Here is a 27,588-nt window from a genome sequence, read left to right as displayed (position 1 = left end):
TTTTCCAAGGCTATCTGTCTCAAGTGTCAGTCAGATGCACTTTATGCTTCTTATTTTTAGCAGTCATGCAATTTTGAACAAGGTGTGTGTGTGGTGTGGCCAATAATTGCAATGTGTTTTCTCTCCCCCCCACCCCATCAAGCTACTTTGCAGCAAGCCCCTTTTAAAGGGTCTCCCGTCACTGGCTTGGATGCACTTTCTGCGAGTTGGCCAGCACGGCCCACCCCCTTCTTGCTGACGTCTGACTCTATCGTACATCAGACTTTCCCCAGTGGTGCTGGAGAACGAGCTTCAATGAAAGCTGCCTGCTCGCAGTCTGAAAGGGACTGCAGGCGATGGAACTGCAACTTCCTCCGCTCCTCTTTGCTTCCCCTGGAGCACTGAGCCAGAAATACCCACGGGAGGGATGGAGAGGTTATCTGATCATCTAGCCCTGCAGGAGCAACCCCCTAGTTCCTTGTGAATCACTTTTCTCTGCTGGAGGGGATCTATTGCACTCTTCCAAAGAGGCTGAGACTGGGAGAAATTCTGCAAGGAGGTGGATGATGCTTGCGCTGGCTGAGTAAAGTTGTGGCTTCCTAGCCTGAGACGATGGTTTTGTCTGTCCCAGTGATTGCTCTGGGAGCTACCTTGGGGACTGCTACTGGCCTCCTTGCCTTATGCGGTCTCACCTGCCTGTGCAAATGTAAGCAACCTGGGAAGGGAGCCTCAGACAAGGAGCAAGATCAGGACCCAGAAAATGCCAAGCCCAGCGTACTACAGACAGTCCAGCAGGTAAAGCACCATATTGATTTTGCCCTACTCTTCTCCCATTGATGCAGCGGCTTCAGAACAGCACGCTCTGAGCTGGGGTGCCCAGTTTGTGATGTACTGTGATTGATAGCAAGCTTCTGTGTTTGCAGGGTTTCAGGGGGCAGCTCTACTTCTGTGCAGGGAGGAAGACAGAAGGCGGCAGGGGGGAGGGAGGGGTCTCAGGTGGCGTGTGGGATTACCAAAGCAACAGCCCGCTTTTGTTTTATGAAAGAGACAGAGAAAGCAGGGGTGGCAAACCTACAGGGATCCCACAATGTCTGGGTGGCTAGACCAGGTTGATTTGCATAAAGAGCCTGGACGCCAAGCGAAAAAATAACCGAAATAACAGTAATCATGCTTGAATGTTTCCTAATGCCCACTGATCTTTCCATTTCCATGCATGTATGCGCATACGCTTCTGCTGCACAAAAAAAGCCTTCTGTGTAACTAACTAGTGTATATACATATTCATACTGAAATATGTTTGTGAAATTTTAAAATAAGGCATCCCTATCCAGCTGGCAGTCAAAATCTAATTATGACATGTGTCATGACAGCTATGGAGAGTCCTGTTACACTGTAGTGAACTTAAATTATAATGCATGTTTAGCTTATGGCGTTATCTCAGTGTTTGCCCAAATGAGGAGTGGAAGCAAAGTGATTGCAGTATATCAGTTGTAACCAGAAATGAGGGTGGCCCATCTGACATAATTTTGGTAACTGGCCTTGAAGGAAAGGGTTCAGATTCCATCCCAGTTATGGACTTGTTGAATGGGTATGGGTAAATCATTCTCTTTTGGCCTCAGTTGCCAATCTGGAAAATGGGTATCCATGGCCTATTGCACAGGCTATTATATTATTGCTGGATAAGTTGACAACAGTCTTAACAACAACAGCAATATATATTTGGCTAATCTGGCTGAAATCTGAGTTGAGAATTATTTGTTTCTTATAAATGATGGAACTTGCCCTCAAAGTGGCTATTGATTCCTGTTCTGAGATGTAAATGTTTTCTTTGTTTGTTCTTTGCTTAAAATGATATATTGCCTTTGTTGGCAAAATCGTCAGCACTTTTCAGTCTTTCTGCTGACTTTCCCCCACATCAGATTGATCAAGATTATGGTGATGCAAACTGGCCACAAACCAGTGCAGTTAGAGCGACAGAAATACATTGGTATAAGCTTAGCCTTAGTGAAATATCTGTTCCTACTAGGCTCATCCCTTACATTTCAGGAGAGAGGCAGAGCACTCACAGCCTTTGTTCAAGCACACCTATGATTCTCTCCTTGTTATAAGCCCAGGACTACCCAGTGATATCCATAGTGGAGAGGGGATGTCAATAGGGCTTTGTTATGGCTGCACCACACTGTGTCATCTGATCTTACTAATTGCAGTCCTGTCCCTCCTCTTTCCTTTAGCTTATACAAGCCTTCTGTGATTGGATTGCAGGGTGTGGGTGGAGGAGTTAAGAAAAGTACATGGAAAAGTCAGATTTATTTTTTTTAAGGGGAGGAATATAACTCAGTGATGAAGCACATGTTAGAAGTCCCTGGTTCAGTCCTTAGTACCCTCGGTTTTTAAAAAAGGTTTGCAGCGGTTTGGCTGGGAAAGACTTAAGCCAGAACTCTTGGAGCAGGGGTACCATCTAGGGGAAGCCAAATTTTCAAGGAGGGGTCCAGGCCCCCACAAAATCCTGCAGCAGCTGTGTGCACACGGCACACCAGCACACCTCCCGATATGCGCCCGTGACGTCAGCATGCCCTGCGGTCAGGGGCACTGGAAGGGTGGGGGTGTATGGACTGCCCCGGGTGTCACCACTGAGAGGGGTGACAAAATGCCTGGCAGCACTCACTGCAGGGCCTGCAGTGTGCCTGAGCCATGCATGGCTTGGGCACGTGCAGTCTCTGCACTGCCCAAACGGTCCACCCACTGCCTCCCCCCCCCCAGCTGTAGGGCAGGTGAGTGGAAGGAGGCAGGTAGACTCTGAAGGCCCCGCGGTGTGCCCTGCCCCTATGGGCAGCTCGCCCCAGGCGCCCGAGCGATTTCCTCCACTGCTACCTGCAGTGTGCGCACACAGCCATGTGTATGTCACATGGCCCGGTCCCCTGGAGAGTTGCTGGAGAGTAGACAGTACTAGTACAATGGGCCAATGGCCTCAGTCTGTTAACTTCATATATTCCTCCTTGCTTGAATTTATACCAGATTGTAGCTGTTATATATACAGCACATTATAGTCATGCCTTAGTTATCAAACGCCTTGGTACTTGGATGTTTTAGCTCCTGAACACTGCAAACCCAGAAGTGACTGTTCCGGTTTGCAAACGTTTTTCAGAAGCCGAATGTCCGACGTGGTTTCCACAGCTTCCGCTTGAGTGCAGGAAGCTCCTGCAGCCAATTGGAAACCGTGCCTTGGTTGTTGAACCGTTTTCGGAGTCGAAAGGACTCCCAGAATGGTTTAAGTTCAGCAACCAAGGTATGACTGTATAACCCTACTACAGTGGTACCTTGGTTTACAAACTTAATCCGTTCCGGAAGTCCGTTCTTAAACCGAAACTGTTCTTAAACTGAGGCATGCTTTCCCTAATGGGGCCTCCCGCCGCCGGTGCCCTTCCACCGTTCAGCTTCTGTTCTTAGATTGAGGTAAAGTTCGCAAACTGTGGCACTACTTCCGGTTTTTCGGAGTTCATAAAATGAATAGTTCGTAAACAGGGCTGTTTTTAAACCGAGGTACCACTGTATCACTCATCCTCATGGCAAACTTTGATCCAGTTTTCATTTTTTAAAGTCCATAAGCGAATACCACTTTTAAATGGAACCAGACAAATACCAAAGCCAGCACTTATTTTCGGGTTGCCATACATCCAGATTGCCCAGACATATATAGAACACTGCATTCGGCAGCAGTGTTTGGGTGGAAATTGTCAAAAGTGTCTGGGAGTGCCAATTTTCCATAAAAATAGCTCAAAATGGTCAAAAAACAACTTTGGGCAAAACTAAAAATGAAACAAACCTTTCTGTCCAGATTTTCACTGTTTGAAATATGGCAACCCTAATCATAAGGACTCCTAATCCTTCTGTTGTGCTTGAAGTTAATGATCTTTTGCATTTCAGAGATGAGCAAATCTTATTGTTGCATCTCATAAACTAGAGCCCACTTCATGAGATGCATGAAGTGGGAGCCACAGTTGCCATGCACATTCTGCACATAGGTGTAAAGAAAAAGAAGATAAAGTCTGCAGTTAAATGGCAATGGAATCCAAGAAGTACAGCCAGTGACAATAAAACTGGGTTTTAAATTAGGGAAGCCAGATATTATTAAATTAAAGTATCCAAAGCCCTTGCCAGCATGAGCAAAAATGATAGATGTCCAAAGGATTTAAGCTCTAGTTGTGTTGTCACAAACCTTTCTTTTCCTCTCTGCACCCTTGCATTGAAAATACCTGATTACTGAGGATCATGTCTCTGATTAACTATGGTCTAGTCTGCAAAAGCTTATGCCATAACAAAATTAAATAGTCTTTGTTGTTTTTGCTGCAGCAGACTAACATCTCTCTGGAAATCTTTTAAGGGTTTACTCAGAAGCCTGTGCACCAACTTCATTAAAGCTTATTCCCAGCCAGATCAAATCGTTACTTCACACAATCTGGCACACATACATCTAGTCCTAAATGATACACTCACAAATCCCATATTGACTCTCACTTTTCCTCCTTTGTCTTGTGAAATGTCTCTCTGTAATGGTAGGTCTACAGTGGCTGTTTCACCCGTTCAAGTTAATCATCATCATCATCAAAAAACATAATAAAAGCATCAATCCTTAAAAACTTCCCTAAACAGGGCTGCTTTCAGATGTCTTGTTTATTTCCTTGATATCTGAAGGGAGCGTGTTCCACAGGGAGGGTGCCACTACCAAGAAGGCCTTCTGCCTGGTTCCCTGTAACTTCATTCTCACAGTGAGGGAACCAGCAGAAGACTCTCAGAGGAGGACCTCAGTGTCCGGGCTGAACAATGAGGGTGGAGATGCTCCTTCAGGTATACTGGGCTGAGGCTGTTTAGGGCTTTAAAGGTCAGCACCAACACTTTGAATTGTGCTCAGAAACGTACTGGGAGCCAGTGAAGATCCTTTAGCACCGGTGTTATATGGTCCCAGCGGCCACTCCCAGTCACTAGTCTAGCTGCCGCAGTCAATACTGAATTCTGCCATCGACAAGTGAGGAACATGAATGTGTGAATTGGCACTGTAATTACATGATTAAAGAGGCAGTCTGTCTTTGAAGGTGGAAGATATCCTTAGATAACTTGCCTGCGTAATTCTGATTCCCCCCCCCCTTCTGTTTTCAAAAATAACCAGGCTTCTCTTGCCAGGAACAAGCCTTCCTTTTCCAAGCGTCTGCTTCAGAACAAGTGCATATGTGTTTCAAACCTAAGCCTCAGATGGATTTGTTTGTGTGGGAAGTGTATTCTATCTGTATCCATTTATATCGGTTCCTTAGCACATATACACTGTTATAGTTTTCCATCAGTGGGAAGAGAACAATGTTTGGAACACAGATGCTGAATCTTGTCAATATCGGGGATTGTGACACGGTCACGGAGGGGAAGCTAGAGTATGTTTTTTACACATAATTGTATTCTTGCCTTTCTACACTGCAAGAAATATCATGCATTGCAAAAGAAATCCAAAATAATAAATTCAGGTTCTCCAGTTCTGAGAAATCTACCTAACAAAAATATATTTTGCATATGGTTTGGTGTTTTGAGATGGGCTGGCTTACAATGGGAATCTACTATTCTGAGTTAGCTGGTGTTTGTTCAACCCTAGCAACCAATCCAGTGTGTTTCTCTCTCTCTCTCTCTCTCTCTCTCTCTCTCTCTCTCTCTCTCTTGTTCAGAAAAGAAAGCAGAAAGGTTGTGCTTTCAGGGCTTCTCATATTTCAAACCTGTGCATGTCATCTTATTTAAGATGTGGTGGTTGCATTTCCATTTGCAAAGGGGATGGGAGTCTCTTAAATCATCAGCTGTCACAATTTGAGAAGCAGAACTTGTAGTATTCACAATAAACAAAAGCAGATGCAGCTGGAGAAGAGGCGGATTGGTCCCCACAGCACTTGTGTATGGCTCCCCTGGGGGCTGTCGGTTGTTATGCAATGATGGATTGCCTGGTGGAGTGTCTGGCTTTTGGCACGAAATGATGGCAGCAACAATAGCTCATGTCTCGTGCTCTCCACTGCAAGGCGAGCCCACCGCTACATGCCTGATATAAAATATACAACAACACAATCACACACCCTGACTTGTGCTGTAGCCAAAAGCATCTGTCTGAACATTGGAATTGTTATTTGTGTGGACACAACCATGCATATACAAGGGATAAAACTTGTACATCTATCAGCCCCCTACTTCCCGTAGCTTAAAGCAAGGAGGAAGGCACTTGAAAAAGAAAAAATCCCAAACCACATTTCCTTAAATGTTAGATGTTTTTAACTATAGCAACCAGTGTGGTGTAGTGGTTAAGAGCGGTAGTCTCGTAATCTGGGGAACCGGGTTCGCGTCCCCGCTCCTCCACATGCAGCTGCTGGGTGACCTTGGGCCAGTCACACTTCTTTGAAGTCTCTCAGCCCCACTCACCTCACAGAGTGTTTGTTGTGGGGGAGGAAGGGAAAGGAGAATGTTAGCCGCTTTGAGACTCCTGAAGGGGAGTGAAAGGCGGGATATCAAATCCAAACCAGACATTGGTCCACTTTGAAGCTAATCAAAAGGGGCAAGGGATTACAGGAACAGAGCAATCTGCCTTAGACTAGGTGGCCCACTTCTCAAATTATGGTTCATGGGATTGAGTAATGGGATAATAGAAAAAACAAAAGCGTACAACAGGGATGGAGAACCTGCAGCCTGCCAGATGTGGCTGGACTAAAACTCCCATCATTCCTGTCCATTGGCTCTGCTGTCATGGGCTGATGGGAGATAGTATCCCACATCTGGAGAGCCACAGATCCCTCACCTCTTCTGTACAGCATACAGAAAATGTCATTATGCAATCCAGTGTTAGGTGTCCAGGGGAAATGGAGTCATTGTCTAACTCTGAGGTGCTCTCAAGCTGTGAGCCATGCAAGGGAGGCTGCATGGCAACAGTGGTGTAGTGTGGGAGGGGGCCATGGCACAAAATTATGAGAGGGCACCACCAGATGCCCCCATGCAGGCGCAGGCTTCCGCAGGTATCCCTGTTCTGGCGGCAGAGTAGCACAGGCCCACGGTGCGCAGGCACGGACAGAGTGAGGCGGGCAAGGGGCAACCCCAGCGCAGCCTGGCCCAGCTTTCCTCTCTGTGGACATCGGGAAGATTCGCCTGCCAAGGGTTGTGACAGCTGACAGGGCTCCTCTCTGCGTGGGCAGGCAGGCAGTACAATGTGGCCCCGGGTTATTTGGGGGGGGGGAGACACTACAGCAGCATGGTGGCTTGTTCGCCCTGGGCACCAGCAACCCACACTACACCACTGCATGGCAACAAATGGTAATACTATGTTCTTCTGGCATGACCCAGTGCAGTGCCATAGGGAGCTAGAGTACCCCCATTCGACATTCAGCTTGGCAATCAAATACTCCAGCTCCAGGGATTACTTTCTCCTGGAAACAGGGCATAAAAAAGTATGCATGTTCATTTTTCCTAATATACACATTTGTTTAGGCAAGTTGAACAAGCATAATGCATTTTTATATATTATTTTTGCTAAGGTGTGCATTTTTGTATGCGCTTAACATAAACATTTCTGGTTGGAAAACGATTGTGAAATCTGTAAAAGTGTGAATTTCAAAGGATAGCTGTGTTTCTGTTTCTGTTTTGGTTCAGGGAGTGTGAATTAGGTAGATTCACATAAAAATGTTAACAAAAGGACCATAACAATCCATAACAGAATCCATAACAGAACAATCCATAACAGAAAAAGGACCATTCGATCCATAACAGAGAGAAGGATGAAGAGTGGGAGGAAAGCATCTAAAAAGAATAAGAAAACCAGGAAAAAATAGGATTATGGAAGCAATAGCCATGGGTGAATTTATTTAAAAACAAACTGCCTTTGATTTATGAACCATTGTGAATTCTGTCAGTACAGTGTCAGCCTTCATAAGCATGACTTCTGTTGAAGAAACACCATGTTAGAAATTCTGAATTAATGCAATCAGCATAATTGATGGGGTTCTTTCATTTCAGTTCAATGTTGAGAAGACGGCAGAAGCTGTACAGCCCAGGACAATCCTCAAGTTTCCACATATCTATGATCCAAAGCCAGTAGTGACCACATCGGAAATTGTTAACTGTGCAGATTATACCTTAAAGAGGATGAAAGAGCCAAGCAAGGGGAAGCCTACAGCTCTGGATGAGAAAAGAATGAACATTCGTGTCAATGAAGAGTTATTCATTCTCCCTCAAAATGGTGAGCACCTTGCCAAACTACATGTGGTTGCTTCCAATTCAGATTAGTGACCCTAATGTCTCAACAAATGAAACGGATTTGTAAAAATGTTACATGGAAAAAATACGAGGCATTACACTTACTTCTGTAAAACAAGAAAATCTTTAATAAAAAAAACCCAAAAACAAAACAGATTAGTGACCACACTATTTCCTCTTTCTGATTTCAGTTCCCGGTATAAATGACTAATTGGCAAGTTAGTGAAGTCTTTAAGATTAAGCGGGAGGGTTGGAGGGGTTTTTTAGTGCAAGTTCAATATAAGTTTAGAGCTCCAGTGCAAAAAGTGTACAAATCAATCCTACAATTTAGATTATTGTAACTTGGAGCAAATTCTCTGTATTCACCTCTAGCAATGTTCAGCAGCCCTATTGATTTTTCCCTGTCCACAACCATCCTTTTAAGAGCACATCTTTTTCTTGTGACAGCTCCAATCATTCTGTTTTCCTGGGGATTTTCCAGCAGGCATGTACATGGTTTATAGAGAAATTTATTTTTAACCTCAGAAATCATTTGGCACTTGGTTTCCCCAGCTTCTTCAGGGCATAATGCCACTGCTTCAGCTACTACTGACCCAGTGATGAAATAATAACGAGAAGTGTTTTAGGGAAGGGAAGGGATAGGATAGGATGAATTGAACATATCTGCCTTGGGAGAACTCTAGGACCAGAGCTTTAAATGTGTAACAGTTGTTGACAGCTCAGTATGTAGTAAGAACTGTAGTGAATCTCTGAATATTCCTCGCCCAATTAATGTTAAAAACAAGAAATCAGATTCGAAATGGTTCTCCACTGAGCCCAATGATTTGCATATGTAAAATAAATACATGTATTTAATGTGATTTCCTTTAACAATTTATTCCACTACAAGGATTTGGGTTTTTAATGAATATAAATTTTTTAATGTGTGTGTGCAAGGACTGTGATAGCAGAGAGGGAAAGAGGAGACACAAACGCTCTCCAGAGCATCATGGTCTGATGCTCAACAGGAACAGTTGCTTTGAGAATAGACTATGGAAGAGGGGAGGATGTTGAAGTCCTGCATCCTGGATCCCAGGAGAGCCTGGTTAAAAGCATTTCAAACAATTTAGAGCATAAGCATTGCTTTGATGAATCAAACCATCAAGCTATGGAGCTGTAGTCCATACAATTCAATATTCCATTTTATGTTAAAACAGGGGGATTAAATCCACCACATTTTGAGGAGCGGAAGAGCCATGGCTCTTTCACTGAGCACCTCTTTTGCATGGAGAAGGTCCCAGGTCCTGTCTACAACATCTCCACTTACAGATGGAAACGTCTGCCATCTGAAACTTTGGAGAGCTACTGAGCTCAATGGACCAAAGAGTCTGAGTCAACATTCTTGAGCAGCTTCTCCTTGGGTTTCAAAGCTTTCAACCAACGTTCATACGGATTTCACCAGTTTTGTCTGTTCCTTCGAGGCTGTACATAGTTTGATCTCACGTGAGGCATCTGATGAAGTGGGCTCTAGTCACAAAAGTCCAAAAGAGTCTTCCCCAAACCTTGTACCACCCAGATGTTTTTAACAGCAGCTCCTATCATCCCCAGGCAGCAAACAAAGTGCCAACCCTAAGTTTAGTAGTACAGTGAGCAAGAGAGGCTTTTGTCCATTTCTTGAAAGAGCAGTTTGTAAAATGGCATGCAGGTCAGGTGTCCAAAGAGGGAAAGAAGGTTAAAATCTTGAATCGAGTTATTGCAAGTCCTTTGAAGGGGGTTTTTCCATCTAAAATCTGTGGCCAAGGTTCCAAAGTGAGTGGTATAAAATATATCTAGAATGGAGGAGGACCAAGATCTAGACATTTTAACTAATGTCTATTGAAAATGATAAATCTAACCTTGCAAAAATATATTAAAAATCTGTTGAAATGTTGCTTTCTATAAAAGGGCCATCGATTCAGGCCAAGTCAGCTTACCTTTGATGGTCAGGCAACATTGCAGACCGGCCTCGGCTTCCATCGCAATCTGGCAGCATGCTGGGGTGGGAGGCCTGGCCAGTGTGTGTGGCCTGTTGCTTTGTGCACTGACCAATCACAGGCAGGCTGGGATACAGGCCCTCCCTAAGGGTGGGGCCAACTGCACCTGTGGATCCGCTCCTGAAGGATAAATCAAGGCCAACTGGGCCTCACGCAGTTTGTCCCTGGGTCTCCCACTCTTCCTCCCTCTTATAGTAGGCTTCTTGTATGTGCTTGGCTTTGCTGTTCTTGAAATAGCATATTTTTACCTGAATCACATATTTTAAATTTCCATCCAGCCTAAAAATCTTGAATAGAGCCAAGATAAAGATCTTGCTATCAATAAAAGATAGTTCCAATGGTATGACTAGAAACACAAAACGATGGTGGAATGCCAAGGTAATTTGATATGATGTAATCAAAGAGGAAAAACAAATGTAGCCAAATTTGACTGCAACAAGAGGCATCCTCTTATTAAAAGACCCGTGTGTGTTCCAGGTGGAGTGAAAGATGTATGTGTCACTGAGTGTCTGAACCCCGAGAAAGCTGGTGGCTGCAACCAAGTCCCAGAACTTCGCTATTCTCTTGGCTACAACCAACAGAAAGATGCACTGTGTGTTGCTTTTCTTGAAGGTAAGGAGCCCATATCTTTGCATTTTATCAGTTGTGGCAACTTTTCATTTGAAAGCAAAATCATACAACAAGCTCTCCTTACAGATATGAGTAGTAAACAGATCCATAACAAATTTAGGATCCCACATTTTGTTACCATCTCATTTCATATACAAAACCCCCGCAAAGCACGTAACTGAACATCTTGTTTTACAGATGGCAAACCGAAGCCAAGACATTTTGAGCCTTGTGCAAAGAAACTGCAGTTTGGTGGACCAGTAATATGTGTATGTGCCCCTGCGCTCTCTCCTTGTCTCTCCCTTCTTCCCCTTACACATGCTGCTTGAGCAAAAGGTTTCTTAAATCACAGTTTTCTCTCTGGTATTTGAACTGAGATTAAGGGCTCCCTACAAACCAGGATCTTAAAGCCCTTCAGCCACAATTTCCTGGTTCAGGTGTCCTGGGAAACTGGAGGGAGTGCACAGGCAGACACATAGGTAATTTGCAGCTCACTAAACCATGGTTCATTCTAGCAGGATTATTACATCTGAATGGGCCAATGAGCTGAAAGCAAACCTGGGATTTAAATTCAGATTTCAAATCGAACAGTTCGCTGGACTGCTTTTTTCTTACTCCTTTTTTCACTGCCATTGAAGTTTCCAAACCATCATAAGATCTCAGAGATGCAAATACCACCAATTACTGGCAATAAGGGTGGGCGGGGGGAGAGAACCTTTATCCTTGCACAAGGATGGGTTTGAATCGTTTTTATTAAATCAAAATGCTGAAAGAGAAAAACGGCAATTTTTCTCCTGAAAGTACTTTGGTATTCATTTTAAGTACAGTTTATCTTTCTTTCCCTGGTTCTGCAGCTACATATGGAAGTGCAGCAGGAGACCAGAACAATGGCTGTGATTGCTATATCCTAGGCACTTTGGTGACCAAGTCCAGCACCTCTGAAGCTCAAACTGTGTTGAAGAAGAAGAAGCCCCAGATTGTCTGGGAGGAAGCTCTACTGTTTCCAGTAAAGGAGGAGGAGCTACCTGAGGCAATGCTGACTCTCACCTTGAGAAACTGTGATAAATTCTCTAGGCACAGCATCGTGGGGGAAATTAAACCGAGTCTGGCAAATGTGGGGGAGCCATATGGAACAGTACAGTGTGAGAAGATGAAAACATTTGACAAGGTATCCTATGAATTATATAAGCTATTATTCAAACAAATTGTATTCTCTGGGAGGGAGTGAATATGCTGTGTGCCGATGATGCTGAACCCAAATGTGGACACTGTTCAAGGACTTTAGAGTCCTGAATGCATTTTACTACATAGTAATAATTGCAAGGTTGTTCTTGAAACCTTTGGCCACAAGTCTGGAGTTGATGTCATGCTTTGGAAAAGTAACTGCCTCATTCTGAAGTGATTCAGGACCTTGCCAATTAGACTTTGGGTCTGAGTTTTTGTTAGGAAAAACAAGATTTAATTTACCCCAACCCTTTTGACAGAAGTGGATAAAATTTGTAGGCACTATAGTTTCTCCAAAGAGGATAAATGCTGCAAATGATAGGCAAATACATCTAGGGGTCTTTTGTGTGTGTGTTGCTGGACACTTTTAATTTTGATTTGTTTGTTCCTTAAATGGAAACATTTACTATGTCTTTATTTTTTTGACATAACTTTGGATAAATTTACAGACATGGGAGGCCCTTCTGAGTATATGGATCCTGCAAAAGTTCAGAAGGTTATCTGCAATGGTTTTCCTGCAAGGACAGCATGTAGAGTTTTAGGGTGGGTGAAGAAGGAACCACTTTATCATCCCTAGAGTTTTGTGGGCAATTGGTCTGCAAATACAGTGGAACCTCGGGTTACGTACCCTCCTCTTTACAAATGCTTCACGTAACAAGCTCCGCTAACCCGAAAGTAGATGCCCTTAGTTGCAAACTTTGCACCAGGATGCAAGTGGAAGTCGCTCACGGGTGGTGTGGCAGCAGCGGGAGGCCCCATTAGTGAAAGTACGCCTCATGTTAAGAATGGTTTCGGCTTAAGAATGGACCTCCGGAACGATTTAAGTTCGTAACTGGAGGTACCACTGTAGCAGAGAGAGGTTTCCTGAGTAAGATGCCTGTCAAATTTCAGACAAAGAGATCCAGAGTGTGTTTTTGTTTTGTTTTTGCTAAATACTAAAAGGGATTTACTCTGTGGTTCATTTGTGGGCACAGATTCAGTGCCTGTAGGTTATACTGCCTACAGAGCAGCAAACTTTGTTTTGCAGAGTAGGCTGGCTTGGGCATGGGAAACTTCCATATTGTGGGTCAATTTTTACCCAATCCAAAGCCAATTTTCACCCACTCCACTTGCCTAAGCTGCTTCTGCTTGGGGGGCAGGGAGGATGGAGTAAGCTTGAGAGAGGAAACTGCTCCACCTCTACAATTGCCCCCAACTTTGCCTCAAGGTCACTATGTGGTTTGCTGCAAGCATCACATGCCAGACACAATAATTGATTCTTAACAACAGGGCATGATTGTATGGTGATGATGATGATGATGATAAATGACAAAATGTGAGTTCTTGTGCATGTGAGAGCACCGTAACCCAGTAACAAGCAGTGTGTGAAATGGAAATAAACAGAAACACGTGCACTAAGGAGAATTTGGTAATAACAACAATAATGTGACAGGCTGGTTTGGCTTACACACATTTACTAAGAAATTAATGATAAAGGATAGACAATGGCCGAATAGAATCACATGAGACAGTATACTGCCTCTGATACTGGAGGAAATATATAGCCACCATGACTTGTAGGCATTGATAGCCTTATATTTCATGAGTCTAATATGCTGTAGAGCTGCCCAGGTTGGTGGTCATCACCACATCCTGTGGGAGCAAATTCCATAATTTGACTATGTGCTGTGTGAAAAAAATGCTTCCTTTTGTCTGTCCTGGTTCTGCCACCATTCCATTTCATTGGGTTCTAGAGGTCTGAGGAGGAGGAGGAAATATGCTTTCTCCATGCCATGCATAACTTTAATAGTAGTCGTAGTAATAGTAGCAGCACTGGTAGTAGTAATATAATTTATATGCCGCCCAACAAATTAAAAACCCAATGCAGGACTGCCTTCAAATGTCTTCTAAAAGTCAGATAGTTATTTATTTCCTTGACATTTGATGGGAGGGCGTTCCACAGGGCAGGCACAACTACCGAGAAGGCCTTCAGCCTGGTTCCCAGTAACCTCACTTCTCTCAGTGAGGGAACTGCCAGAAGGCCCTCAGTGCTGGACCTCAGAGTCTGGGAATGGAGACGCCCCTTCAGGTATACAGGGCCAAGGCCATTTAGGCCTTTAAAGGTCAGCACCAACATTTTGAATTATGCTGGGAGCTAATGTAGATATGTTAGGACCGGTGTTATATGGTCCTGGGATATAAAGGCCATAATAAAACTTAGAATAAAATACATCCATAAATAGTTCCCCTCCTCCTTTTATACCCCTGTGAACTAGGTCAGATTGAGAGATAGTGTCTGGTCCAACCTGCCAACCTCCCTACTTGGCTAGCCGCTCTTCCTCATGGACTCCCTGGGTACCAGGGAGCTCTTTCCAGCCTGGAAATCTGTGGTTGTCAAGATGAGGTGCTGCCCCTTGCCTAGGCCAATTACTCCTCCTCCGGAGCAAGAGCTAGCAGGTGGTTAATTGCACCCCTGAAACAGATGGTCTCTGTCAACTTAGCAGATGGCCTCCAGGATCGGATAATAATACCAAGAACGCCAAGAAACTGCCCGTGCGTAGTTAGCGCAGGCGATCGTGTCCAATTATATCTCAAGGCTGACAGCAATATTGTTTCTCCTGCACTCGGCCTTCCTCACAGCCACCCACACAACTGCGACGAGTCAGAGATTCTGCTTCAAACCTGTAAAGAGCAGGTTAACTGTCTTCGAGTTGTGTGCCCCAGTTTCCGATGCGGAAGATATGCAGAGAAAGCCAGGTTTGCGTCATCGGGGACTTCAGAGCGGCAGCCATTACACAGCGAGCTTTAAACATAAGTCCTGAATCATTAATTGAGAGCTAGGCTAGGAGCAAGCAAGATGATCAGAGAGAAGCAGGCACTATTTTTGTCAGCGCGCTTCCGGGAACGAGCTCGTTAGGATTTGTTTTAAAGCTTCGCGTGCCCTCGCAACAGCATGGCTGAAAAATAATAATGCTGGCTCTGTCCTCTTTGCTATTCTCCAATGAAAGCCCAGAGGTGAGCTCCTAACTAGCTCAGAAAGGCCACACTGATTCCTGCTAGGACTGGCTCAGTATCAGGACAACACTCGCCAGATCATAAAAACCACAGGCATGACTAAGTTGTAAGGCTCCTCTTGCATTCCTTCCTGCTGGCTTACATAAAATAAAATGATTGTATTGTGCCATCGCCTCATCTATCCCTCATCGTAAGGATGGCTCACTGGGTTTATATAAGGTTCTTGGCTCATTAGTTTCACTGAAACAACACCAAGGCAACTCCACCATGAGACAAGCAGCTGCCATGGCAGACAGATTCGGAGTGTCTTCAAGACAGCTGAGTGGGAAGCAGATCCAAACTGTAGCACAACATCCATTAGAGAAAAATTCTGCCCCACTTGAATGAATGGGAACTGCAAGAGAGCACCTTCCTTCAGTAAGATGCATGCAGGAGGGCTGTACTGATGGGGCCTGTTCCTGGGAAGAAAAGGTGCTGGATTTTTCACCTTGCACCCCAAAAGATTTTTATTCGGTTCTTAAAACCTGATGGGCTAAGTTCATCCTATTTCAGTATTTATGTAAGCTAGCAAAGGGATGGAATTCAGTGATGGCCTGAGCAGTATGACCTACTTAGTTGCTATCATTTTGAAGTCCCAGTATCTAACCCTTTGCTTGTTTTAAGTTAACAGGAAATATGATCCAGAAAATTAACTTTCAGTTTGTTTATTTTGATCAAAATATTTTATACCGTTCAATAGAGATGCTAATGGCCAGTCATGTGATTTGATGAGCAGAGAGAGAAATACGCAACCCAGCTGATCTTCACAGTAACCTTCAAAGGACATTGTATGGGGGGGGGGAAAGATGGCAGCTCCTATAGGTGCATGGGGCACCCATCTTTTTCTCCATATAATTCTCCAAGAAGAATTCTCCAAGAAGTATTCTCCAAGAAGTATTATGCCTGTTATGGTATGGAGTTGCTTCCTGGAACTGAATATAAAATAAGTTCATCCATCCCTATGATCAATCATTTAAGAGAAACCTCTTCTATCTCTTGTTACAAAAGTAGCCTAGAAAGTGATGCTCTAAACAGAGGCTCAGATGAGAGGATTGAGATGAATGTGTCAATGGCATTCAGATCTCCAGCATCAATGCTGATCCTTCCATTTTGAGTTTCCCTGGAGAGGCTAGGCTTTCTAAACTAAGTGTGAGGCATGAGTTATTCCAGGCAGATAAAGTTGGCAGCTAGCTTTTCATAGAAAATGTATCATATCTCAGAAGACAGAACATGACTGTCCCGATCTGTACCATCTAGCCAAGTGAACAAAAAATGGTACCTTGGGTTAAGAACTTAATTCATTCCGGAGGTCCGTTCTTAAGATGAAACTGTTCTTAACCTGAGGTACCACTTTAGCTAATGGAGCCTCCCACTGCTGCCACGCCATCGCTGCGTGATTTCTGTTCTAATCCTGAAGCAAAGTTCTTAACCAGAGGTACTATTTCTGGGTTAGCAGAGTCTGTAACCTGAAGCGTCTGTGACCCAAGGTACCACTGTAGTATTAATAAAATAATACAGAACTTATATCCAGAAAGTAAGTCAACATCTATAATGAAAGAGGGAGAGATAACAGAGATAACAACAAACTCAAATCCAGCTTGGTTTCAGATTAAACCTCCAAATCACCACGACCATTTATAGAGATTTTATCTAAAGTCCTTTTTCCTGAGTTTTTTTTTTGGGGGGGGGGGTCAACCAGTGCATAGGGGGCAGCACTGTGTGTTATGAAGCTATTCTTGTCACTCAAAAGACACCAAACCATCAGCTTTGTGTCTTTCATAATATTCAGTTCTGCCCTTAAGATTTTTTTTAATGGAAATCCCTCTTATTCTTAAGAGGTGAGATTACGTGGACGGGTTTTGTTCCCTTGTCCTCTGAGTAACAGGTCTTTTCAAATAATCCTCCCTCTGTTGAACATTAGCTATCAGAGATTATTCTTTTTCAGTTAGAAACACAGTCGCCGTAGAAACAGTTCTGATGAGGACAGTAGATGAATTTATTAAACATACAAAATAATTTCTTCAAAGAAATTAAACAAGTGGGATGTGCAATAAAATGTTGCCGTATATTCTCCTGTTCATGATTCTAGCCAGCCACCTTTCCCAGGATACTCCATTCCATCTCCCCCCACATTTCCCCAGTTTTCTATTTAGCCCCAATATATACTTTGCATGTTATGACCCCTGAATATGCCCAGCCTTCATTGAACTGTTTTCAGTTCCCTCCCCCATTGTTTTTTTTTTAAATAAAGGGTTTCCCATTTTTTGTACTCCTGCAAACTTTGCATTTCTCCCAGTCTCTAATACCTTCTTCTTGTACATGAATGGTGTCATGTTGACTTCATAAATATTGACACATTGAAAATGAGTTGCTTTTAGTATATAGGATTATTGAAGAAAATGTCGTCCCCTTATTCCTTTGCCTTTTCTATTCATTGTTGCATCTTTTAAAAGCACACATGTTCATTCTTCCTGCTTCTATGCCCCTTCTTTTTCTATCAACTGATTCCCTATTGGAGTAACATATGGCTTTCACTTAAAAGGATTGGGAGAGAGATAAATTGCCACTGCAATTGTTCTGTGTTTGGGGATATATGTAGAGAGTCGGACAAATGAGATTGAGAGAAAGAGAGGTCAGAAGTCTACAAGGTCAATAACTAAGGGACAAAGGAGAGTTTTTAAAAAAACACCCAGTAACACTATGTGATCCTTAAGAAGGTTTGCTCAGAGATGCTAGCGAAATTGCTCTCTCACCAATTGCCAAGGAGGAAGTGATGAGCACAGCTGACAGTTCATTTAAAAAGATGCTACAGCTAAGCTTATAGTTCATAAAGGCTATAATCCTAAGGGAGGTGGGAAAGGACATAAAGGTGGTTTAACCACCTTCTGCAGGCCTTGCAGCAGCAGGACAGGCAGAGTGAAGACAGCGGAACAATCTTGTATTCCTTCATGTGTTCCATGGCCTGTTTGTTTTAAATTACATTTTTTTAAAAAAACACATTCCCTCCTATTGGAAACAATGAGAGGGCTCACGGAAAGATTTAGACACACTTAAAAAGCATCTTTAAATTTTCCCCAAGTTTGGAGGTATGACAGGGAGCCAGGAGGGCTTAGAATCCTTCATGTCCCAACCACGTCTCAGCATGCCTCTGGCACACGCTCTGTTGGGCCCTTTGGACATCAAAACTCCAACATCCAGGGCTTCAGAGGAGCTAGTAGCAAAGGCAGCTTTCCTCTCTAATGTTGGAGCTCTATTCCAGCATCAGGGGATAGATCCTATTCATCTTGTGGGGACTGACACATTCTCCCGGGGACTATAGGATTGCAGCCTAGGTATGCATTTCAGTGTAGTGTCAAGCCAACTCGCCAGATAATATCCAGTCTCTCTTCTACTAACATATGCAAATGATTCAATTTAGATTGAATTTCCTAATAAAAGGTGCACGTAAGAAGGGAGGTTCCTGCAGTAATTTTGTTATTTAAACCGACTCCATTACTAATTTGCTGAATTCATTTATTTTTAATTTATTAAAGTTACCTTGATTTCCTTATTCACTAAGAAAAATTACATTGGTTTCTGTCTCTCTCTTTCCTTTCTGCTGTATCCTTTTTTTCTGTTCTGCTGCCACTAGAGACAATGATGATCCCAGAACTTATTTTAGTGGGCACCTTCTGCAAGCACCATTTTTTATCTTCCCTTTATTTCCCAGACATCATGGCACCCCCCCACCCCACCCTCCGCACCACAGCAGCTGCCATTTCCCCCACTGATAGATACAATATCTGAGGCATTCTGGGGAAATTAAATGGCCGCTCCTAGAGGGTACCCACTAAACTTAGTTGCTGCTGCTGGAGAAGATCAAGGTCCTTGCATCCCTGAATGAGTGGTGAATGGTATGAATGGGGTAATGAAAACAAACCCTTTTGTATCCATTAATTACTCGCATCCTTTGTATAATAGCAAATGAAATTTGAACCAAGTTGGCCCCATTCAGTTCAGATGTTTCCCCTCCCCCCCCCATTCATAGTGAAATGTGTCACATCCCTAGAAGCTACTAACTGCCCGATCCTATGAATCAATCTTAAGCTTCTGCAACACAAACACACCCCTATGTTTGGTTTACTTGCCAAGAAGCCTCTTCCTCCCCTCTCTTGTTGTCAGTGCTCATCAACACATTAAAGCTCCTGTGCAAATGCTGCCTTTAATTGCTGTCATCGCAGCAAGGATATGAGTTATGCTTTAGTGCTGTGTGCTAGAACTGTCACTGTAGCAGCTCACATAACACAATCAACAGCTAGCGGGAGAGCAGAGGGCAATGTTTCGCAGAAAGATAATGGGAGCGTTTTAAATCTTCTTGATGCCTCCCAGAACAGTATATCTATTTCACCTCCTTTTGCATTTTTTGAAACTCTCTAAAAATGTCTAACGACAGCATTGTGGGGAGCTTGTGAGCAAGCTCAAACTTGCATGCAAACTTTCAGATGTTTGCCTCTTAGTCTGAACCCCCTGCCCAACAATCCCAGATGCTGATGAACTGAAGATAAATAAGATGTGAAATATCTGCTCCACTCCAGTGTAGAAAGGGAGACCTATATAGGTAAGCAGCCTTCACCAATAGCCAATGTTGCAGGTTCGATCCCCATATAGGACAGCTGCATATTCCTGCATTATAGGAGGTTGGACTACATGGCCCCCAGAATCCCTTCCAACTCTACAATTCTGTGGTTCTGTGTTTCTATGTACATCTTGATGCACATCTATCTTAGGGCTCGTTCACACTTCTGCTTGTCCTGTGCCTAGAAAGCATGAATCCAAGAGGTTTTCCACTTGTCTTGTGCTTTCTAGGCATGGGTCTGACTGGGTTTTTTTGTTTGTTTGTCCTGCCACTTTCCCTGGGAAAACCCACTATTTACTGCTGAATTGGAGCAAATGACAATCCGTTGAAAAACTGATATTCCAAAAAACATTTCTTCCAATTCAGTGGTAAGCGGCAGGTTTTCCCAGGGGAAAGTGGCAGGAGAAGCAGAAGTGTGGGGGAGACCTTGATCTACAGTGTAATGGTCATTCAAGCCCTAAAGAAGTAGCAAAATGAAACTACTGGTGTGAACAGGGATGTCCATCCAGGGCCACTGAATAGTTGGCCACCGAATTCGGCAAGCTGATATCAAACTGTATTGCTTTAAAACTCTTAAGCAGGATTTAAATATTTAATTATTATTTTTTAAAATTGTTGCTCAAAATTCAGTCTGCTTGTTCTCATCTCCCAGATCTAAAATTATTAATTCTGAACTTTGCTAAAGTGTGGATTTCTGCATTATTTTGTTTTGGCTTTGCAACCATCCCCCATGGACCGCAGCATGCCAATATAAGACAAACAAACAATGTAGTGTGATGTGAGACAGGTGAATTAAGCTTCTGCCTCAAAACAGGAGCGTGAGGAACTCCTGGTGGCCTACTGAACCACATACTCTTCTGAGTCTTCTTTGCCGCCACCACCCTTCATTGTGCAGTTGCTCAGTCCTTTGCATGGACTAATGTAGAAGGTGCAGAGTACATTCTTTCCCCATTTATCTCACTGAACTGCAGGAGCCAGATGCAGGCTATGGAGAAGTTCTCCTTTCCATCAGCTATCTGCCTGCAGCAAACCGTCTGCTTGTGGTGCTCATAAAAGCCAAGAATCTCCACTCCAAACAGCTGAAAGAGCTTCTCGGGAAGGGTGAGTGTGAAAGAGGAACATGTTGATGGGATGCAACCACAGACTTTGCCTTTCTATTAAGCCAGGTAGAGAAAATATATTTAATTAGCTGGCATAATGAAGTGTGCAGGCTTTGAGTGAGTCACAATTTCCCTTTCTGCATTTTTTTTTAATTTAAGCTTTTTTAAACAAGATAGAAAAAAAGGGGGGGGAGGAAAGAAGGAAGGAAGGAAGGAAAGAAAGAAAGAAAGAAAGAAAGAAAGAAAGAAAGAAAGAAAGAAAGACACCACCAGGGATTCCCTGTAGAGGAAAGTTTTTAATGTTAGATGTTTTATTGTGTTTTTATATTTTGCTGGAAGTCGCCCAGAGTGGCTGGGGCAACCCAGTCAGATGGGTGGCATATTATTGTTGCTTCTCCTGTTGTTGTTGTTATCATCTCATTAGATGGGTCTTAGGCAAGCTAGTGCCTCTGAGTCTCAGCTCCCCACTGCCCGCTGTTAATTTGAAGATAACAATACTGACCTACCTCACAGTGTAGCTGTAACATTTGCTGAGATATGGAGTACTTGGAACACTCTAAAGTCCTGACTAAATGCTCTTTATTGTTCATTATAATGCCTTTCATTAACCTTTCCAGCCAGCAATGCCTAATGTCTGCTTGCTTGTCCATTCAGCTTTGGGCAACATGGCCTTTTATTAACACAAGTGAATCAATCGTGCCCAGCAGTGCAGCCCTGTAGCACTGAAAGAAGGGATAAAAAAGTTGACAAGCAGAAATTTTACGCATGCTATGACACGTGGCAGGCAGTGTTACAATAAGCTTCATGAATGAATTTGCATATAGCAGAGATGAGGGAACCTTTGGTCCTCCAGGTGTTGCTGGACTCCAACTTCCATCATCGCTGGCTAAGGCTGATAGGGGCTGGACTCCAAGAATACCTGGAGGGCCACAGGGCCTGCTGTATGGATTGTATATTATGTTATGGTAGATGTCAGAAACTTAGAGCCAAACTAGTTGTGATGGGACTGTCCTTCAAATTTCCACCCTGTTCCTATACAGTGTTCTCTCTCTCTCTCTCTCTCTCTCTCTCTCTCTCTCTCTCTCTCACACACACACACACACACACACACACCTTAACACAAAAAGGAACACATAAAAGTCACTCACTGAAACTTCTCCTACCCGTTAACTTTCCACAGTTGGTTGTTTCAGTAGGGTTTCTCTGCTCCCGGCTCTCCTTCTAGGAATGGGATGGAGATGGACCTCAGCAGTGCATTTCCTTGGTCTCCTTTTACTGTTAAAGCAAGACCCCCATCTCCTGCCTTATATAAGGATTGGGTTGACACATGAAAAGAACCAGCATCCACCACAGCCACATCTAGTTTGGCCCTCAATGACTGCTGCAGTTTACCAATAATATTTTAGAAGGCTAGGAGGAAATGGTATCAAATGACCGCTTTTTTTATATATATCTATATCCCTGTCCCTGCAGATATATCTGTTAAGGTGACCCTGAAGCACCAGTCCCTGAAACTGAAAAAGAAGCAGACGAAGCGTGCAAAGCACAAGATCAACCCTGTCTGGAATGAAATGATCATGTTTGAGGTGCCCCACGACCTGCTGTGTGCTTCCAGTGTGGAGCTGGAGATGCTAAGCCAGGATGGAGATGATGGGCAGAACCGCTTACTGGGGAAGTGCAGCCTTGGCCTGCATGCCACCGGCACAGAAAGGAACCACTGGGAAGAGATGCTGAGGAACCCCAGAAGGCAGATTGCTATGTGGCACCAGCTACACATGTAGCTATGGAGGTAGACAGGCCAACCAGCCCAAGTCCAGTAGACCTGGTCTCAGGGCTGGGAGGGGTGGGGTGGGGAATGAGATCTATTTCAACATCCAGAAAACCATGAAATGGACACATTCACAAGCACAAGTCTTGTTTTATTGGTGTTGTCTTTCATTGTTTCTGCTGTAAGAACATTCTGGAAATGGGCTGAGAAAAGTAGCCAGCAGTTCATTTCTCTTTGCAGGACCATCTTCTTGCTTTCTACATATGGGTCTTCTGCACCAAGTAGCAAGTAATATTTACTTGCGGAAAGTGAGATGAAAAGTGATCTGATTCAAGACATTTAGAGCGCTAATGGATGGTCTATTTATGGAGCATCCATCATTCATTGATCTGTTTACAGGAGGAGTATTTATTTACTGATTTATGTCATAAAATTTATATACCACTTGACTGTAAAAGAAAAAACAAGAAAGTGGTTTACAAAAAGTGTAGTTGACATTGGCTACTTAATGAGCATTCCTTCTGATTTGATTGCAGGAGGTTAGATAACATTGCATCAAAGCAAGGGTTATGCCACACTTCCGAGTGCATTTTCCTGTCACTTTTGTTATTGCAAAAAAATCTTATCTTTTGGGGAAGCGGGTTTGTTGTGCGAGAGTTCCCAATCAACTATAATTACTCAACATGAATTTGCTGCTGTGAGATTGGATCCAAATTGAAAATAGAATGTTCTGGAAGTGCCCTTAAAAACATAAGAAGAGCCTGCTAGATCACTCCAATGGCCCATCTAGCCCAGCATTCTGTTGTCACAGTGGCCAACAGTGACTGACATTTGTTTTGCCCTGACCCATGGAAAGCCCACTAGCAGGACCAGAGCACAACAGCACTCTCCTCTCCTGTGGTTTCCAGCAACAGGTGTTCAGAAGCATTTTGCTTCCGACCATGGGGGCAGAGAGTAGCAACTGGTAGCCTTTACCTCTGTGAATTTGTCTAATCCTCTTTTACAGCCATCCAATTTGGTGGCCATCACAGCCTCTTGTGGGAGCAAATTCCACAGTTTAACTATGTGCTGTGGGAAGAAGGACTTTTGCCTGTCCTGAATCTTCCAAAATTCAGCTTCGTTCAATGCCCACAAGTTCCAGTGTTTTGAGGGAGAAAAACTTTTATCTCAATGGAATGAATAATTGTATACATATCAATCATGTCCCCTCTCACTCGCCTTTCTTGTAAACTTAAAATACACGAATGCAGCAGCCTTTCCTCGTAGAGGAGTCACTCTGTCCCTTTGATCATTTTGGTTTCCCTTTTCTGATTTTTTTCCAACTCTACAATATCCTGTCTGTAGTGAGGCAATCAGAACGGCACACAGTATTCCAAGTGTATTTGCACCATAGATTTTTAATGGCATTTTATTTTCAATTCCTTTCCTAATGATCCCTAGCACAAAATTTGCCCCTTTCATAGTTGGCTCAATGTCTTCATTGAGCCATCCACCACTACCTGAAGGTCTCGTTTCTGATCACACTCTGCCAGTGTATATGTGACTGGCATTTGTTTTGCCCTGACATGCATCACTTTACATTTGTTTACATTGAATGGCATTTGGTATTTATTGCCCATTCACTTAGTTTGAAGATGTCATGTCAGATCACTTCAAAATGCTAAAGAAAAAACACATGACCCTGAACAATTTAGGATCATCAGCAAATCTGGCCACCCCACTGCTCACCCCCAACTCTAGATCATTGATGAACTAGTTAAAAAGCACAGGTCCGTCTACTGATCCTTGGGAGAGTCCATTTTCTACATCCCTCCATTGGGAGAATTGTCCCTTTATTCCTACTCTCTGCTTCCTGTTACACAACCAGTTCCTGGTGCACAAGAGAACCTCTCCTCTTATTCCATGACTTCTAACCTTACTCAGTAGTCTTTGGTGCGGTACTTTGTCAAAAGCTTATGAAAAGTCCAAGTATACTATGTCAGCTGGATCAGTTCTATATACGCTTCTGGACACTCCCAAACAACTGTAACGGATTAATGAGACAGGACTTATCCTTGCAGAAGCCATGCTGGTTCTCTTTAAGCAAGGCTTGTTCTTCTATATGCTTGCATATTTTATCTTTAACTATACTTTCCACCAGTTTTCCTGGGACAGACTTTAAGCTAACCAGCCTGTAATTTCCTGGCTCCCCACCACCACCAGATCCCTTTTAAAAATGGTATTACATTGGCTGTTTTCCAGTCCTCATAGTGATACCCTCCTTCTCCAAGACCCACCCTCTCCATAACTGCAAGGCAGCTATTATCATGAGAATGGGGTGTAGCTATAATGTCCCTGCAGACCTCAGCCCTCACCCACTAACTTTGCTACCTCTCTCAGCTTTTCCAGTTCAGCTACCTTGGGCTCAAGGGAACAAACTTGTTCCCAGAATGCCAGGAACTCATTGCACTGATGACATACCCACAACTTCTGTCCAGCAGGCAGATATTAATCATACATGTGGCAGACAGTGTGAAACCCACAGCATGTCTTGTTTGAATCTTATCTTGTTTGAATGCCTTATGTAGGGCATCGGGTCTCAGGGGACATTCCATGGAAAGGGTGGGTTTTGAGGAAAGATTTAAAGTAAGTAAGTGAGGTGTACCCACAGAGGTGCTGTAGGATTCAGTTCCAGGCATAAGGGGAAACAAGAAAGAATGAAAAGGCAAAATCATGTCAGGAAGCAGAAGACCTTTGGACAACTGAGGATAGTGGAGCCAGATGTACAAAGGCCACAGGTAGGAATGTTGCAACATATAAGAAATAATTAGGGCTGGCCTGGTACCCGAGACATGCTCCCTCCCCTCCATATACAGAAGCTGACCAGAGCACCAGTTTAATCTGGTGATGGGACAGAGTCCTTCAGCATACCTGGGGACAGAAGGTTAGCTAGCTTTAGGGAGTACGGCACAAGTTACATTACATGGACAGCTCCGTTTTCCAGCAGGTGAAGCTGCTAGAGGGGAGTGAGGAGACTCCAAAAAACGTCTAGAGAGGGCTGCCATTGCTTCCCTTCACCCTCCAAAGATAGCTGCCTCACACTGCCTAATGGGAGGACTGGCTCTGAGGTGCAAAGTTATGGGAAAGTTTTGGAGGTAAGGAAGAGAAGCTTGTGTAGGATCCAGGGTGGTCAGGTAACCACTGTAGTATTTTTTTATTGTTGCTATTATTAATTTAGAAGCTTAAATCTTTCCTGCAGTTCTTTATATTCTCAGCTGTCAGCTTCCCCTGGAAGATTCTAGGGCTGACTGGAGGAACTATAAATAATAAGCCCGAGGGAAGATGTTGATGAGGGCCTTAGTCATTGTTTAAGTGCTTATGAACACATTTCAGACTGGAACACCTGGAAAAACAGTTGGAAGGAAAGTATTTTTGCTCAAGCATGAATGTCATCAAACATTTCAGGTTAGACAAAGGTCTCTGCTTGTATTTTTCCTCAGCGGATCTCCTCAAAACAAAGAGCTGGCTTCGCCCTGCAGAAATGTCTAATATAATCATTCAAGCAGAAATATTTTGCTTATAAAACAAATAATAAAGGTGGAAAAGCCATTCTATTAGTTTTAGTTTTTAGTTGCCCTGTCAGTTTTCAGATACATGAACATTTTACATTGTGCATTCTGGGTCAAAATCAGAGTCTTCTTTAGTCTTCTTCAGGCATTCATAATCTGTACACCATGATAAGCATCCTTGTGGAGAACCTCTGTGTGGGAAGAGCCTCCATGAATCCAGGAGTCTTGCCACTTCACACAACTTATGGAGGGTGAGAAGGACACTTGTCCCTTTGGCCTCCCCTCACAGGAATACGGTACACAGATTACGAATGCCTGAAGAGGGCTTTTGATGCCACTCACTACAGCTGAAGAGGAATATAACAGAAAACAGAGGCATTGTCTCCCAGTGTTTAGACATTGGCTGCTCCAGGCTGGAAAGAATATCAAGAAAGCCCATTCTATGGCCTCCTTCCACTGCCCTCTTTATTGGGGGATAGTGCTATGCAAGATGTACTTGCAGAGTATCCTGTCTAGCTTGGGGGCTAGGAGGGGCACAGCGCAGCATCTGTGGCACAGTCCTCCCTTAAGCAGTCTGTTTTTTTCTTTACTGCCCTTATCTCCAGTTTGGCTTGCAGAGTGCCAGAAACAGAGCAGGGTTTCTAGCAGTCCGCCCCTTCTTAACTTTGACAATAGTGCAGAATCGTAACTAACAGTGGCAGAAGAGTGGGTAGGAGGTCCCCTATTGGTGATCATTCCTGAACAGTTTTGTTCGTTTGGTGTATTTATATGTGGTCTCTCCATAACCCAGTGGCTAACATTTGAATGATTTAACAAATACACTACCAGCCAGCAGGTAGCTGAACAGTAGAAATATCCAGTTCAGACTGAAGCCATAGCACTATCCATCGTGCTTTAGGGGGTGGGGTGGGGAGAAACCACATCACGATGGGATTGTGTTTGAGTCTGGCAGTCAGGGCTGCAGCTGCAATACTTTATGGGCAGACAGAGCTGCCCTATTCTAAGTCCAACCCATGGAAAAGTACAACTTATGAATTGTAGCCATGTGCATGAACTGAAGAAGCAGTAGGATTCCTAAGTATTCATTAAAGCCCTTGAAAATACACATGTGGGACAGCTCATATCACCAGTACTATGTTCATGCCACTTGCATGAACTATTATTTCATCTTTATTTGTTATTGATGTAACCATTAGGTGGCCTCTGGGGAAAGGATCTGGAACGTGATATTCTGCACAGTAGCTAGAATTTCCCTGCAGTGTATTATAGAAATATGCATTTCCCCCCCCTGAACAAAAAGCTTCCAAACCCCAATGTGCACCTGCACACCCACACCCACACCCACACCAGCCCATTTGACCTCCTCCTGATTCTTAAGGCAGTATTAAAGAGTGGAGTCTCTTTGTGTTGCGGTTGTGGGATCTCAACTCTTGAGGTT

At 43.6% G+C, this 27,588-nt stretch overlaps 1 protein-coding gene across 1 annotated transcript; it reads left to right on the top strand.

The window, feature by feature from the left end:
• Positions 1-228: 228 nt before the first annotated feature.
• Positions 229-27,436, top strand: SYT13 (synaptotagmin 13). Its single transcript, XM_083436705.1, has 6 exons — positions 229-774; positions 8,002-8,224; positions 10,731-10,865; positions 11,717-12,030; positions 20,706-20,835; positions 22,308-27,436. The coding sequence occupies exons 1-6, from the start codon at positions 592-594 to the stop codon at positions 22,613-22,615; spliced, it is 1,293 nt and encodes a 430-aa protein (XP_083292831.1). The 5' UTR covers positions 229-591; the 3' UTR covers positions 22,616-27,436.
• The last annotated feature ends 152 nt before the right edge of the window (positions 27,437-27,588 follow it).

This window comes from Podarcis tiliguerta (genome assembly GCF_965153285.1).
Source record: "Podarcis tiliguerta genome assembly, chromosome: 1".
In the NCBI taxonomy this organism is placed as follows: domain Eukaryota; kingdom Metazoa; phylum Chordata; class Lepidosauria; order Squamata; family Lacertidae; genus Podarcis; species Podarcis tiliguerta.
This window is presented reverse-complemented; position numbering and strand designations above follow the sequence as displayed.